This window comes from Polyodon spathula, chromosome 12, assembly GCF_017654505.1.
Source record: "Polyodon spathula isolate WHYD16114869_AA chromosome 12, ASM1765450v1, whole genome shotgun sequence".
In the NCBI taxonomy this organism is placed as follows: domain Eukaryota; kingdom Metazoa; phylum Chordata; class Actinopteri; order Acipenseriformes; family Polyodontidae; genus Polyodon; species Polyodon spathula.
The window spans coordinates 39,836,218-39,849,027 of NC_054545.1; the positions used below are offsets into that span (position 1 = coordinate 39,836,218).

At 42.8% G+C, this 12,810-nt stretch overlaps 1 protein-coding gene across 4 annotated transcripts in view; it reads left to right on the forward strand.

Moving 5' to 3' along the window:
• The window catches only part of LOC121324081 (anion exchange protein 2-like), a 30,571-nt gene extending 19,970 nt beyond the window's left edge, over window positions 1-10,601 (forward strand). For 3 of the 4 annotated variants that reach the window (XM_041265538.1, XM_041265539.1, XM_041265540.1), the window contains 7 exons: window positions 40-231; window positions 796-885; window positions 969-1,135; window positions 2,895-3,136; window positions 5,409-5,578; window positions 7,709-7,882; window positions 8,594-10,601. In XM_041265538.1, the coding sequence (XP_041121472.1) occupies window positions 40-231; window positions 796-885; window positions 969-1,135; window positions 2,895-3,136; window positions 5,409-5,578; window positions 7,709-7,882; window positions 8,594-8,674 (1,116 nt within the window). In that variant the 3' untranslated portion in view covers window positions 8,675-10,601. The remainder of the gene's footprint in view (window positions 1-39; window positions 232-795; window positions 886-968; window positions 1,136-2,894; window positions 3,137-5,408; window positions 5,579-7,708; window positions 7,883-8,593) is intronic. The other variant, XM_041265541.1, reaches the window with a different exon arrangement.
• The last annotated feature ends 2,209 nt before the right edge of the window (window positions 10,602-12,810 follow it).

A 12,810-nucleotide genomic window follows, 5' to 3' on the forward strand; every position in this document is an offset into this window, starting at 1 on the left:
GGGATATTAATGAGTGAAACCTCTCTGAACTCCTCACAGATTTTCCAGCAACACCCCTTGCTTAAGAATTATGAATACCTGAACTCCACTGCAGGCAATAGCACAGCTTACAGCACCCCGAAAAAACCCCACCCTAACACTGCCCTGCTCTCCCTGGTTCTCATGATTGGAACTTTCTTCATCGCCTTCTTCCTCAGGAAATTCAAGAACAGCATGTTCCTGCCGGGGACTGTGAGTATTCCAGGATCCACCTGTTTGAAAAAACGCAACGGAGAACCAAGGAAGGCTTTTAAATTAATGGTCTCACCTCTTTCTAGCTTTAAGGAATAATGTACGCCCAACTGTACATAATAGGACTGCGATGCAAATGCAAAAACAACACTGTAGATAAATGTGCTGCACATGGTTAGCTACCAGGAAGCATCAGCAGCTTTTCAGCTTCAACGTTACTAGCTGCGTATTCCAAACATGAGCACTGTTTAAATAGGCAAATAACCAAAAGATCTGCAAAAGATGAAATGGGAAACAGTGCTAATGTCAAAAGGTCTTGCAGATAAGAACATGGATTTTAAAACCAGGGTAGCACTCAGAGAGGAGCCTTTACAATATCTTCCTTGCCGTCAAAACGTTTGTCAAAAGATTTTACTTGTATTGTATTGGAATATATCTTACGATTTATAGTTATTGATGAACTGTAGTGCAAACTACATTTTTCAGTTAAAAAGGACCATTATGTGTTTCCATAATTGACTAATTCTCCAATGAAACCCCTGTGTAACTATATTCTTCTCCCAGATCCGTCGTATTATCGGAGATTTTGGAGTCCCTATCTCTATCCTTATCATGGTTCTCATAGACTTCTTCATCAGTGACACCTACACCCAGGTCAGTGTCGACACAGTCGTTCTGCAGAACCCCTGATAATGAGCCTACACAGAGCTAATATTTTAACTGTGCTCACCTTCCAGAAACTGAGCGTGCCCTCTGGTCTGTCGGTGTCACGCAAGAATGACAGAGACTGGTTCATCAGCCCCATGGGGCTGAAGAAGGAGTTCCCCATCTGGATGATGTTTGCGTCTGTCGTCCCGGCACTGCTGGTCTTCATCCTCATCTTCCTCGAGTCTCAGATCACAACGTGAGTACACCTCAGTCAGCCACAAGCACAGAGCATTCCTATCACACCTTTGCCAATCACGAGTACAGAGCAATCCTATCACACCTTTGCCAATCACGAGTACAGAGCAATCCTATCACACCTCCGACATCCGCGAGCACGGAGCAATCCTATCACACCTTTGTCAGCCACAAGCACGGAGCAATCCTATCACACCACCGCCAGCCACGAGGACAGAGCATTCCTATCACACCTCGCCAGCCGCAAGCACGGAGCAATCCTATCACACCTCCGCCAACCACAAGCACGGAGCAATCCTATCACACCTCCGCCAGCCACAAGCACGGAGCAATCCTATCACACCACCGCCAGCCACGAGGACAGAGCATTCCTATCACACCTCGCCAGCCGCAAGCACGGAGCAATCCTATCACACCTCCGCCAACCACAAGCACGGAGCAATCCTATCACACCTCCGCCAGCCGCGAGCACAGAGCAATCCTATCACACCTCCGCCAGCCGCGAGGACAGAGCAATCCTATCACACCTCTGCCAGCCACGAGGACAGAGCAATCCTATCACACCTCTGCCAGCCACGAGGACAGAGCAATCCTATCACACCTCTGCCAGCCGCGAGGACAGAGCAATCCTATCACACCTCTGCCAGCCACGAGGACAGAGCATTCCTATCACACCTCCGCCAACCACAAGCACGGAGCATTCCTATCACACCTCCGCCAGCCGCAAGCATGGAGCAATCCTATCACACCTCTGCCAGCCACGAGGACAGAGCATTCCTATCACACCTCCGCCAACCACAAACACAGAGCATTCCTATCACACCTCCGCCAACCACGAGCACGGAGCATTCATATCACAAAGACGCCACTGACTCTTGAGCTGGGCAACCTTTTCACTGACAGAGTCATAAGATTTTGTATTTTATTTTTCAAATCACTGAAAAAAACTAGTTTAGTATACTTCTCAATGAGCCAGGCCTATTTGCTTGATATAACTGACCACAGTAACAATGACAGGTGTCAGAATGAGGGTCAGTTGTCCAAAGGTAATGGCTGCTGCAGGTCAAATGTTTTTGTGTATGAGACAACCGCCCCCCCCCCCCCCCCCCCCCCCTCCCCACTGAGCTTGTGTTTTTGTGGTACACCAATTTTATTTGGCATAATTATTTACATACCATAATTTTCTCATCTGGTTCCTCAAAATACTTCCAAATGTGAATTTGTCTCATTTCTTTGTTTAAAGATGCTATTTTATTAACAAATGTCAGAAAAAAAAAAAATCTACTACAGCATGAACACAGAGTGCACCAATGAAGCGCCAGATCGACCGAGAATAAAACTTGCCCCAGTGTCAATCTTTCTGTTATACCAAGTATAAAAACTGTTTGGCAATTGTCAACCCCGTTGCAGTTCAGGAGCTGCTCTTCAGTTCCAGTTACTTGCATAGATATATAAAACCAGTGTTTCCAGAAGTAAGAGCTAGCGCCATCTAGTGATCTGCCACCTTGGATCGCATTTCCTCTTGCCGTTGTTGGCAGTCCTCTAGATGGCGCTGGTGCTTACTAATATAAAAATGTGAAGAAAAAAAGTAACTGCAGAAAGACCCATTCAGAGTGATGGGAAACATAATAAAACAGGGAGTAAAGTAAGGGAATGTAGCAGAAGCTATAATTACTCTTTAAGAATGCCTCGGAGTGTCGGGAGAGTATTTGCGATTGTTTCCCATGCCTTTTGTTTCTGCGCCCCTGCCACTTGGACAGGCTTATCGTGAGCAAGCCGGACAGGAAGATGGTAAAGGGCTCTGGGTTCCACCTGGACCTGCTGCTGGTGGTGGGAATGGGAGGTGTGGGCGCCCTCTTTGGGCTGCCCTGGCTCAGCGCAGCCACGGTGCGCTCCGTCACCCACGCCAACGCACTGACCGTCATGAGCAAGGGGGCCAAACCGGAGATCGAGAAGGTACTGGAGCAGAGGGTCAGCGGGATGCTCGTCGCCATCCTAGTGGGTAAGGAGGGCACCAGTACTGCTGCCAACCCATTACAGGAAAGTGCAGGCTACGCACGACAAAGAGGTGCACTAGGAAAGCACAAGAAAATGACTGACTCAAAAATATCTCTAAGTGAACCTCCAGAATCGTAGATTTGAACCCTCACTCACCTCATAAAATATATATACAATATTCTCACTTCCTAAAGCATCCCAATTGATTTACTGTGTGTAGAAGTACCCTGTCCACTGTGTACTATACAATCTGTACTTTATAAGGCTACACATTTTTCAAAGTGTTAGCAGGGCAACGTCTCATAGAGTTCACATGTTCATTCTTAAATTTTAAAATTGGGGATATAACCATTTTTTCTAACCTCATATTAGCTTAATTAACTTTTATCCCTGATCATCTGTGTATTGGGATGAGAATTAGTTCCTCTTTTTTTTTTTTTCACAAGAATTCAGTATGTTCAAAAATATCAAATGCAATGCTATACTTAATTCAAGGCCGTTAGAGTTAGGTAATACTTATTTATTTTTTTAACTAAAGTAATTTGCACTTTGAAATAAAAATCTTTCAGAAATCAGCCCCTTACAGCTGCACTGTTACAGTGCGTCAGTGTGTGTGTCAGCGTGTGCGTGTGTGTGTGTGTGTGAGCATGTGTGTGTAAGTGTGTGAGGTACCCTGGCACTAGAATCGACAAATTTGCACCCCTGGTCAGTGTGTGTGTTTGTGTGTGGTTTTAAGTGTGTGTGTGTGTGTGGGCAGGTATTACTATCAATGTGCGGAAACAATTTGAGAAAATGTCCCCACAAAGATAGTAACTCCTGAAAAAATAACGTTGTGGGGATGTCCCCAGTTTGTAAAACACCTTTTTAAGAACTAAATATGCCTCAAAAAAAAAAAAGTGCCAAAATATTTAGTTTGTTGTCGACTTTCACCCTGTGTGGAGTTTTGTCTGACTGGAGTTAGAAATAGTAAATAAAAATATAATGAGAGCCAATGAGAAGTCCCCACAAGTATTGGAATATAAACTTGTGTGAGTGTCAGTGTGTGTGTGTGTGTTAATGTATGTGTCAGCTCAGCGTGTGTGTGTCACTGTGAGTGTGTCAGTGTATAAGTGTGTGTGCCAGTTTGTGTGTGTCAATGTGTGTGTGTGTGTGTGTGTGTGAGTGTGTGTGCCACTGTGTGTGTCAGTGTGTGTGTGCGCCAGTGTGTGAGAGTGTGTGTCAGTGTGTGAGTGTGCCAGTGTGTGTGTGCCAGTGTGTGAGTGTCAGTGTGTACCACTGTGTGTGTCAGTGTGTGAGTGTGCCAGTGTGCGTGTGTCAGTGTGTGTATGCCAGTGCGTGTCAGTGTGTGAGTGTCCCAGTGTGTGAGTTGCGAGTGTGCCACTCCGTGGGTCAGTGTGTGTGTGTGTCAGTGTGTGTGTGTGCCAGTGTGTGTGTGTGCCAGTGTGAGTGTGTGTGTGTGCCAGTGTGTGTGTGTGTGTCATGTGTGTGAGTGTGTGTGTGTGTGTGTGTGTGTGTGTGTGTGTGTGTGTGTCAGTGTGTGTGTGTGTCAGTGTGTGTGTGTGTGTGTGTGTGTGTGTGTCAGTGTGTGTGTGTGTCAGTGTGTGTGTGTCAGTGTGTGTGTGTGTGTGTGTGTGTGTGTCAGTGTGTGTGTGTGTGTGTGTGAGTGTGTGTGTGTGCCAGTGTGTGTGTGTGTGTGTGTGTGTGTGTGTGTGTGTGTGTGTGTGTGTGTGTGTGTGTGTGTGTGTGTCAGTGTGTGTGTGTGTGTGTGTGTGTGAGTGTGTGTGTGTGTGTGTGTGTGTGTCAGTGTGTGTGTGTGTGTGTGTGTGTGTGTGTGTGTGTGTGTGTGTGTGTGTGTGTCAGTGTGTGTGTGTGTGTCAGTGTGTGTGTGTGCAGTGTGTGTGTGTGTGTGTGTGTGTGTGTGTGTGTGTGTGTGTGTGTCAGTGTGTGTGTGTGTCAGTGTGTGTGTGTGTGTGTGTGTGTGTGTGTGTGTGTGTGTGTGTGTGTGTGTGTGTCAGTGTGTGTGTGTATCAGTGTGTGTGTGCCAGTGTGTGTGTGTGTGTGTGTGTGTGTGTGTGTGTGTGTGTGTGTGTGTGTGTGTGTGTGTGTGTGTGTGTGTGTGTGTGTGTCAGTGTGTGTGTGTGTGTGTGTGTGTGTGTGTGTGTGTGTGTGTGTGTGTGTGTGTGTGTGTGTGTGTGTGTGTGTGTGTGTGTGTGTATGTGTCAGTGTGTGAGTGTGCCAGTATGTGGTGCAGTTCTCATCCAGCTCTTTTGCCGCAGGTCTCTCTATCCTGATGGAGCCCATTCTGAAGCTCATCCCCCTGGCTGTGCTCTTTGGGATCTTCCTGTACATGGGGGTCACCTCCCTGAACGGCATCCAGCTTTTCGACCGAATGCTCCTCCTGCTGGTCCCCCCGAAGTACCACCCTGACGAGGCCTACATCCACCGGGTAGGAGCCCTTACACCCCTCCTGTCTGTGTGCGCTGTTACAGCGCGCCACTCTCAATGAGCCATACCCCTTACCATTGTACCATATCAGCAATATATTATTTATTAAGTTGTTATGTTTTAACTTCCATTAATTGCAACTTTCTCCCTAGTTAATAGCTAGAGTTCTCTCACACAGTAGAATTGAAATAATGTCTAGAGTCGGATTACTGTTGCATATTATGTGATCAATAAAGCAGAAATGAAGGGCACACATCACATAATGCACAGATACATAGGCAATGAGCCCTGACACAGAGGGCATTACCAGGTATTATGACCCCTAGACAGTCATGTGGTTACATTCTAAGGCCGTATACTTAAGCGATAGAGTCCATCGATAGGGATATGCGTCCCGAGCCCCCGGATGATGGCGCTAACGAAAGTCAAGGCCATCTACTACACGGCAAAGCCCACATCAGGGCTCTATCGCTATTAGAAAACGATTTATTTATTTATTTATTTTCTCTTTTAAAAAAAAACTTTAAAACCTATATTAACCTTCAACTTCTGATAGTTCGTCGGGTGGGTAACCTTCCGCTGAGGAAAATCGTCCCTAACATAATTAATATCTAAAAACGACATACACATAGAGAAAATTATTATTACTAAAATTATTATTATTTGACTAACATATTTATGTATTGGGGTCTTACTCTTTCTTATTATAATTTATCTGGACATGTACAATTGCTGTCCATGTAGTACTGAGTCGGACTCGAAACTTGTTGTTGGAGGCGGGGCCTCATTCATGCAGGCAAGGACTGGATTGGCTGGTGCGGAAAGAGCTGAAACAGGGCTGGCACTTTGACTGGCTGGATTTGAGGGAAGGTGTTGTTTGGATCCAGCCGATGACAGAATTTTGGACCAATCGTGTCTTTCCTGTTGATTTGCTGTCAAGTATCTACGAATTGAGCCTTCATTCCGATGTCCTGTCACAGATATGATTTTGCTTGTCTCTAGCCCAGTGTCAGAAAGTATGTTTAAGTAGCATTTTATGTTATCAGATTAGTTGTAGATTAGAATGTTAAGGGGAAAAGCCTGTATTTATACGCAGATTGATTTAAAATGTAATTCACAGTTAAGCATTGCAACGTTCCAGCGGGCATCTATGCAAAATAGAATCCCTCTAGATCTGGAAGCTGATTGGCTGTTTTCACTCAATCGTTTTCTAAGTTATATCCCTGTAACTCAGTCAATCAGAGTGCAGGGAATCTTTCTATTGACGTATAAAGAATGTTATAGCCTTGATCTATAAGTGTGGTGTCAGTATTATTCTAATAGTTGTTTTAGATCATATTGCATGGCTGAAAAGACACATGTTTGATGGAATAGTTAGTAAGCATGGTAAACAGTCATGGAAACAGAGAACCCTTGAAACGGGTAAAGAATTCACATGATCTGCTGTTATCTCCGCTTAGATCATTACTTATTTTACTATTCCAGCAAAAATGTCCTTACCCTGTACCCCTCATAACAAATGTTTGCCGTCCTATAACCTTATGATATATGTGATATTTAGTGTATATATATATATATATATATATATATATATATATATATATATATATATATATATATACATATAAAGGCGTCTGCCAAATAAATACATAATTATATAACTAAGCATTATAAAAACAATGCATCTATGATTTCAAATTGCTCAAATGCTTTTTTTGTCCATATATTTTGTATTAAATATTACAGGTATATCTTTATAATCTGCGGTTTATAAAATGTGAAAAATACATGTGCTGCATCAATCTGTATATTTCCCTATATTATAGTATAGAGCATCATCAATCTGTATATTTCCCTATATTATAGTATAGAGCATCAGTGTGGGTCATAGCTGTGCAGGAGCATTGTGCTTCGGCGACAGGGTGGCCCTGGTCCTCTGTGTTAATCTCTCTCTCTCTCTCTCTCTCTCTCTCTCTCTCTCTCTCTCTCTCTCTCTCTCTCTCTCTCTCTCTCTCTCTCTCTCTCTCTCTCTCTCTCTCTCTCTCTCTCTCTCTCTCTCTCTCTCTCTCTCTCTCTCTCTCTCTCTCTCTCTCTCTCTCTCTCTCTCTCTCTCTCTCTCTCTCTCTCTCAGGTGAAGACGTGGCGCATGCACATGTTCACCCTGATTCAGATTGTCTGTCTGGTGCTTCTGTGGGGGATCAAGTCCAGCTCTGCCTCGCTGGCTCTGCCCTTCATCCTCATCCTCACCATCCCCCTGCGCAGGTTCCTGCTCCCCCGTCTCTTCAGCGAGCTTGAAATCAAATGCGTAAGTGCTGGAATATTAGAAACACCTGCCAGAACACTTTTGTTGTCTGAGTTTGTAGGTCTTGTCGTCTTAGTTTGTAGGTAATATATCAGTGACATTGCATTACAAAATGAATTAGTCACGTTAGGGACAACAAATCACTATTTAGGTCTCAGACTGAAAAACACCTGGCACTGTTAGACTCAACAATGTGGCAGCTAGTTTTAAACAGCAATGAGATAATGATCAGTTACCTGATTCTCTGGAAGAGAGCTCGGGTACGGAGATGGCCTGTCGTCAGGAGAGGATTCAGGCAGTTTGTCTCACTCGCACACTGTGAGTGCCTGTCTTTATATATCTTACCTAACTGCGAATGCATTTTTTTGGTGTGAGTTATGATTCTGTTCCAGACACAGAACAATATGCCAGGTAGCAATATAGTCCAGTTTATCAATCCCTGGTCCAGTAGGATAACGAATAGGACAACATACTCCCACGACTGGGCTGCAGTGTTATCTGTTTAGCCTTTGAAGATCCTTAGACTATTACTTGTGTTTCTTTCAAAACTACACACTCGAGACCTAACAAATGGAAGGTGTGATTTGGGGTAGTCTTGTGTTTGCTGCAATAATTTGTAAGAACCAGTTGAGAACCTATGTCAGTAGCTGTCTTGCTAACAAGGAGTCTCTGAATCCTGGATGATAATGATAATGCTGTCTTGTTTCTCTGCAGTTGGATGCGGACGATGCCAAGGTGCAGTTTGAAGAGAAGCTTGGGGAGGACGTCTACGATGAAATCCAAATGCCCGTCTAACCGCCACGGGGGGCCCTTCACAATTCTAATCAGGATATGCTCTGAGCTTCTGTATACCTCCAAAAATACTACTCAGGGACTCAACAGTGCCTTCCAGCCAATAAAAGACACTAACGCAGCATCAAACATGCAGGGATTGAAGAGTTTGAGCCCTAGCGAATACATTAACCTATTTATGTATTAGCAATCAGTTAGATTAATTTCCAAGTGCCTATACTGCCATGCTAGACTGTTACTGGAAACAGTACTGATCTATGCAGAGGTTTTATTTGGTGATATCTTGGGGTCCACTGAAAATGTAAATAAAACAGGCTTTAGACTGTTGTGGTCTCTTTTTTTTTTACCTATTCAGCTGATCCTATAATTTGTCACCGTCAGACCTGACATTGTTAACATCAGGATTTCTGTGACAGCCAGAAATGAATAGATTCGACTCCTGTATAGTTGATAGCTTGTCTGTTATTTTCATTGCTACCTTAATGCACTTATCACTGAATGTCCCAGCAATATGATAAACAAACCAGATTGCTTCAACCTGCTCCTGTGCTTTGCTTTAAAAATGCTGTTTTTAGATATAAAATAATGTCTTAATGATTTAGCACGCGCTGAATCAACAAGATTTAAATAATAATCTGTGTGCCTTTATCCTGCAGTGTTTTGGCTGGAAATAGTTTTGGATAAGAGATTTTGTAAAAGTGTGATTGTGGTATATTTTAAAATTGTATTTTGCAGTAAAAATAAAAAGCTGTATGCTTTAAACACTGTAAATAGAAATTAAGTTACACTGTGAAAATGCAATGTACATTTTATTCAGGGAAGGGTGGGTAACTTTGCATTGTTTTCTCGTTTTTCTTTTTGAAATTGTTTGTGTCGATTTCTGCTGCCAGTGGAATATGTTGAATATGTTCAGTAAGTAGAATGGGAAGATATAGCTCCATGTTTTAGAGTAAGAGCTCTGACAAACAATGATAGCATCTGCATTGGGAGTGCCATCATATTGCTCAGCTCTTTAGCTTTGTGCAAAATGGTTTCACTTCATTCGATGGATAAAATAGGCCAGGTCGAAATCAAGTAAAACAAACAGCGTGTGGTTTTAATGAAAACCACAAGGGGGCGCTTTATTCCATCTTTAAGGTATTTTTTTAATATTTAATCCTGTTTAAAAAACAATTTTCAAACGTATTTTTTTTTTCCTTTATGAATTTTTGTTTTCAAAGTTATTAAATACTGCCAGCATGTCTGAATATTATTATTTTATTTGCACATTTATACAATTCTAAACACTTTTTATTAGGGTTGAGTGGTGTGATGTCTACCAGGTAATTCATTCAGATAAACTTTTTTTACCGTCCTGTGAGTGGTTGTATAAATTATTATATACCGGTATTCTTTGTTTTACCATTTCATGTCAGAACAAAGAAGACGATATATTCTGCTTTCATGCTGCGTTACACTAATGCTTCTGTGGTTTCTATTCCTACTTTGTACATCCCAGTAGCGCAGCACTCAATAAAGATACGTTATGCCAATGATCTGTGCATGGAGTGAGATGCTTTATCAACTCGGTACCAATATTAAAGTTTAAAGGAGTGCTAAGGAGAAATATTTAGTATTCAATTTGGAATGTACAGAGCTCAAACACAACGCTGTAGATGAAATGTTCCTACTGCTGCCTGGCACCTCTGGCCGCTGGATGTTGTCAAACAGACTGCTAAAGTGACCCGAAATGTACATCTTAGTTGTTCGGTTCTAGTTTTGTTAACAGATGTTGTGCCTTCTTTAAAAAGAAGGATTTAATTAAAGACTGGATTTTAGGCTTTGAAAATGTGGCCCAATACAAAGTCTTGTGTGATGTGATGTTTGACAGTTTCTAAAACATGTACTGACAGAATCCTTGACATATTAAATTGGAAGTACTTAAATTGTTTGATATGACTATGTTTACTTGATGTACATTTTTATAAGCCACTATTAATACAAATACATACTAAATACATAAGACATCCCAGAACACTGCAGATATCTACTTAAAAAGCATATTTTCCAGCAGACACACAGACATAGACAGGGGCAGTGGGGTGAGAGAAAGAGGGGGTGGAAGTGAAAGAGAGAGACAGAGCGGGGGGTGGGAAAGAGATGCAGAGAGAGGGAGGGGAAGAGAGAAAGGAAGAAAAAGAAACACAGGCAGACACACACACACACACACAAGGATTGAAATAAGACTACTATTGCATCGCATTTTCACCCATTCCTAGCAACCATTACATCTATTGAAGTAATTCAGTTATCAGCAAGAAACAATTAGTCAATTAATTTATTATTAAAAGTATATTACAAACACAAAAATTGTTACAAGTAGCCGATGTTACAGTACCAGGACGCTTCTGTAGCATTGTGTTTGAAATAACGACTTAATGTAAAACCAAAAGACTCTCAACATAATGCAATCAGCTGCAGAGTCACTTACAATAATATCTCACCAGAAGCGCACAAGGAGGTTCAGTGACTTGCTCAGGGTCACACACAGTGAGCCAGGATTTGAATTGGGGACCTCCTGGTCTCTTGTTTAACTACTGGCCCACACAGCCTCCTATGATACAGTGCTATTCTCTTAATAAGGACACACTGTACAAATGCAAGGGAAAGTAATAAATGTTCTTTCTGTCATAAATGTGAAATTGTTTTTATTGTTAAAATAGGATGAGTATGTTTACATTATTATGAGTCACCACGGCAACCACTATCTGTGTCCCTTTCAAGATTGTAAATCAATCAAGAAGACTGACAGTGATATGGTTTCTCTGTAACTGCTATATTTAAGGAATACTGTGTAGAAATAACTGTCTAAATGAGCATTTTTCAAAGTTTTTGTGCTGAAGCCCCCTCCCCCTTTTCTTTTTAAATTAAGACTCCCCAACTCAAACAGTGATCACAAGGCTGAAAAAGGTAGGGTGGGTGGAGTTAAAATAAGGTTGGATCTAGCGAAAATTGTTAAAAAAAATAATTTTGACGATCTGGATTTGTTTTAGATTTGTTACGGCACTGGGTTGCATCAACCAGCTATCCGTAGTTATTTCCAGGTGAGCCCTAAAAATAAGTGGTCAGTGCAATCCTGGATGAGTCACCAGTGCTGTAAAATGCTCTGAAATAAATCCAGCTGTGGCTGATCCCAGCTGTGGAGTATGGGTTGTTCTAATCAACCCCTAAGTCAAACAGACAAACTTTTCAGCTAGTGGCCTCTTAATGATGTGGCAATGATGTAATTCAGGTCTATAGCTGTGTTTCCACTGCCACTACTCCAGTGACTGCCTTCCCCTCCCTCCCCCTCATTCAGGTCTCAGTGTGGAAAATGGGTAGTAAAGCACTGTGCTGTTCCAGTGACTGCCCTCCCCTCCCTCTGCAAGCCGGCTCATTCAGGTCTCAGTGTGGAGAATGTGTAGTAAAGCACTATGCTGTTCCAGTGACTGCCCTCCCCTCCCTCTGCAAGCCAGCTCATTCAGGTCTCAGTGTGGAGAATGTGTAGTAAAGCACAATGCTGTTCCAGTGACTGCCCTCCCCTCCCTCTGCAAGCCGGCTCATTCAGGTCTCAGTGTGGAGAATGTGTAGTAAAGCACTATACTGTTCCAGTGACTGCCCTCCCCTCCCTCTGCAAGCCGGCTCATTCAGGTCTCAGTGTGGAGAATGTGTAGTAAAGCACTGTGCTGTTCCAGTGACTGCCCTCCCCTCCCTCTGCAAGCCGGCTCATTCAGGTCTCAGTGTGGAGAATGTGTAGTAAAGCACTGTGCTGTTCCAGTGACTGCCCTCCCCTCCCTCTGCAAGCCGGCTCATTCAGGTCTCAGTGTGGAGAATGTGTAGTAAAGCACTATACTGTTCCAGTGACTGTCCTCATCAACTAATCATCTACTCAGTTATGTTAGTAATTAGTTTACATTGTCATTATTTTCTTTAATGGCTTCTTACTCACCCAACACATTGTTTGACTGGGTAATTCAGCCTAACCTCTCACTTTCCCCTTAAAAATAAATAAGATCGAGGACTGATACCTGACGACTGACTCGAGGAGGACTGATTACTGACACAGGAAGGAGTGATACCTGGGGATGTCCCAAATGGACACCTTATACCTTGGAACATAA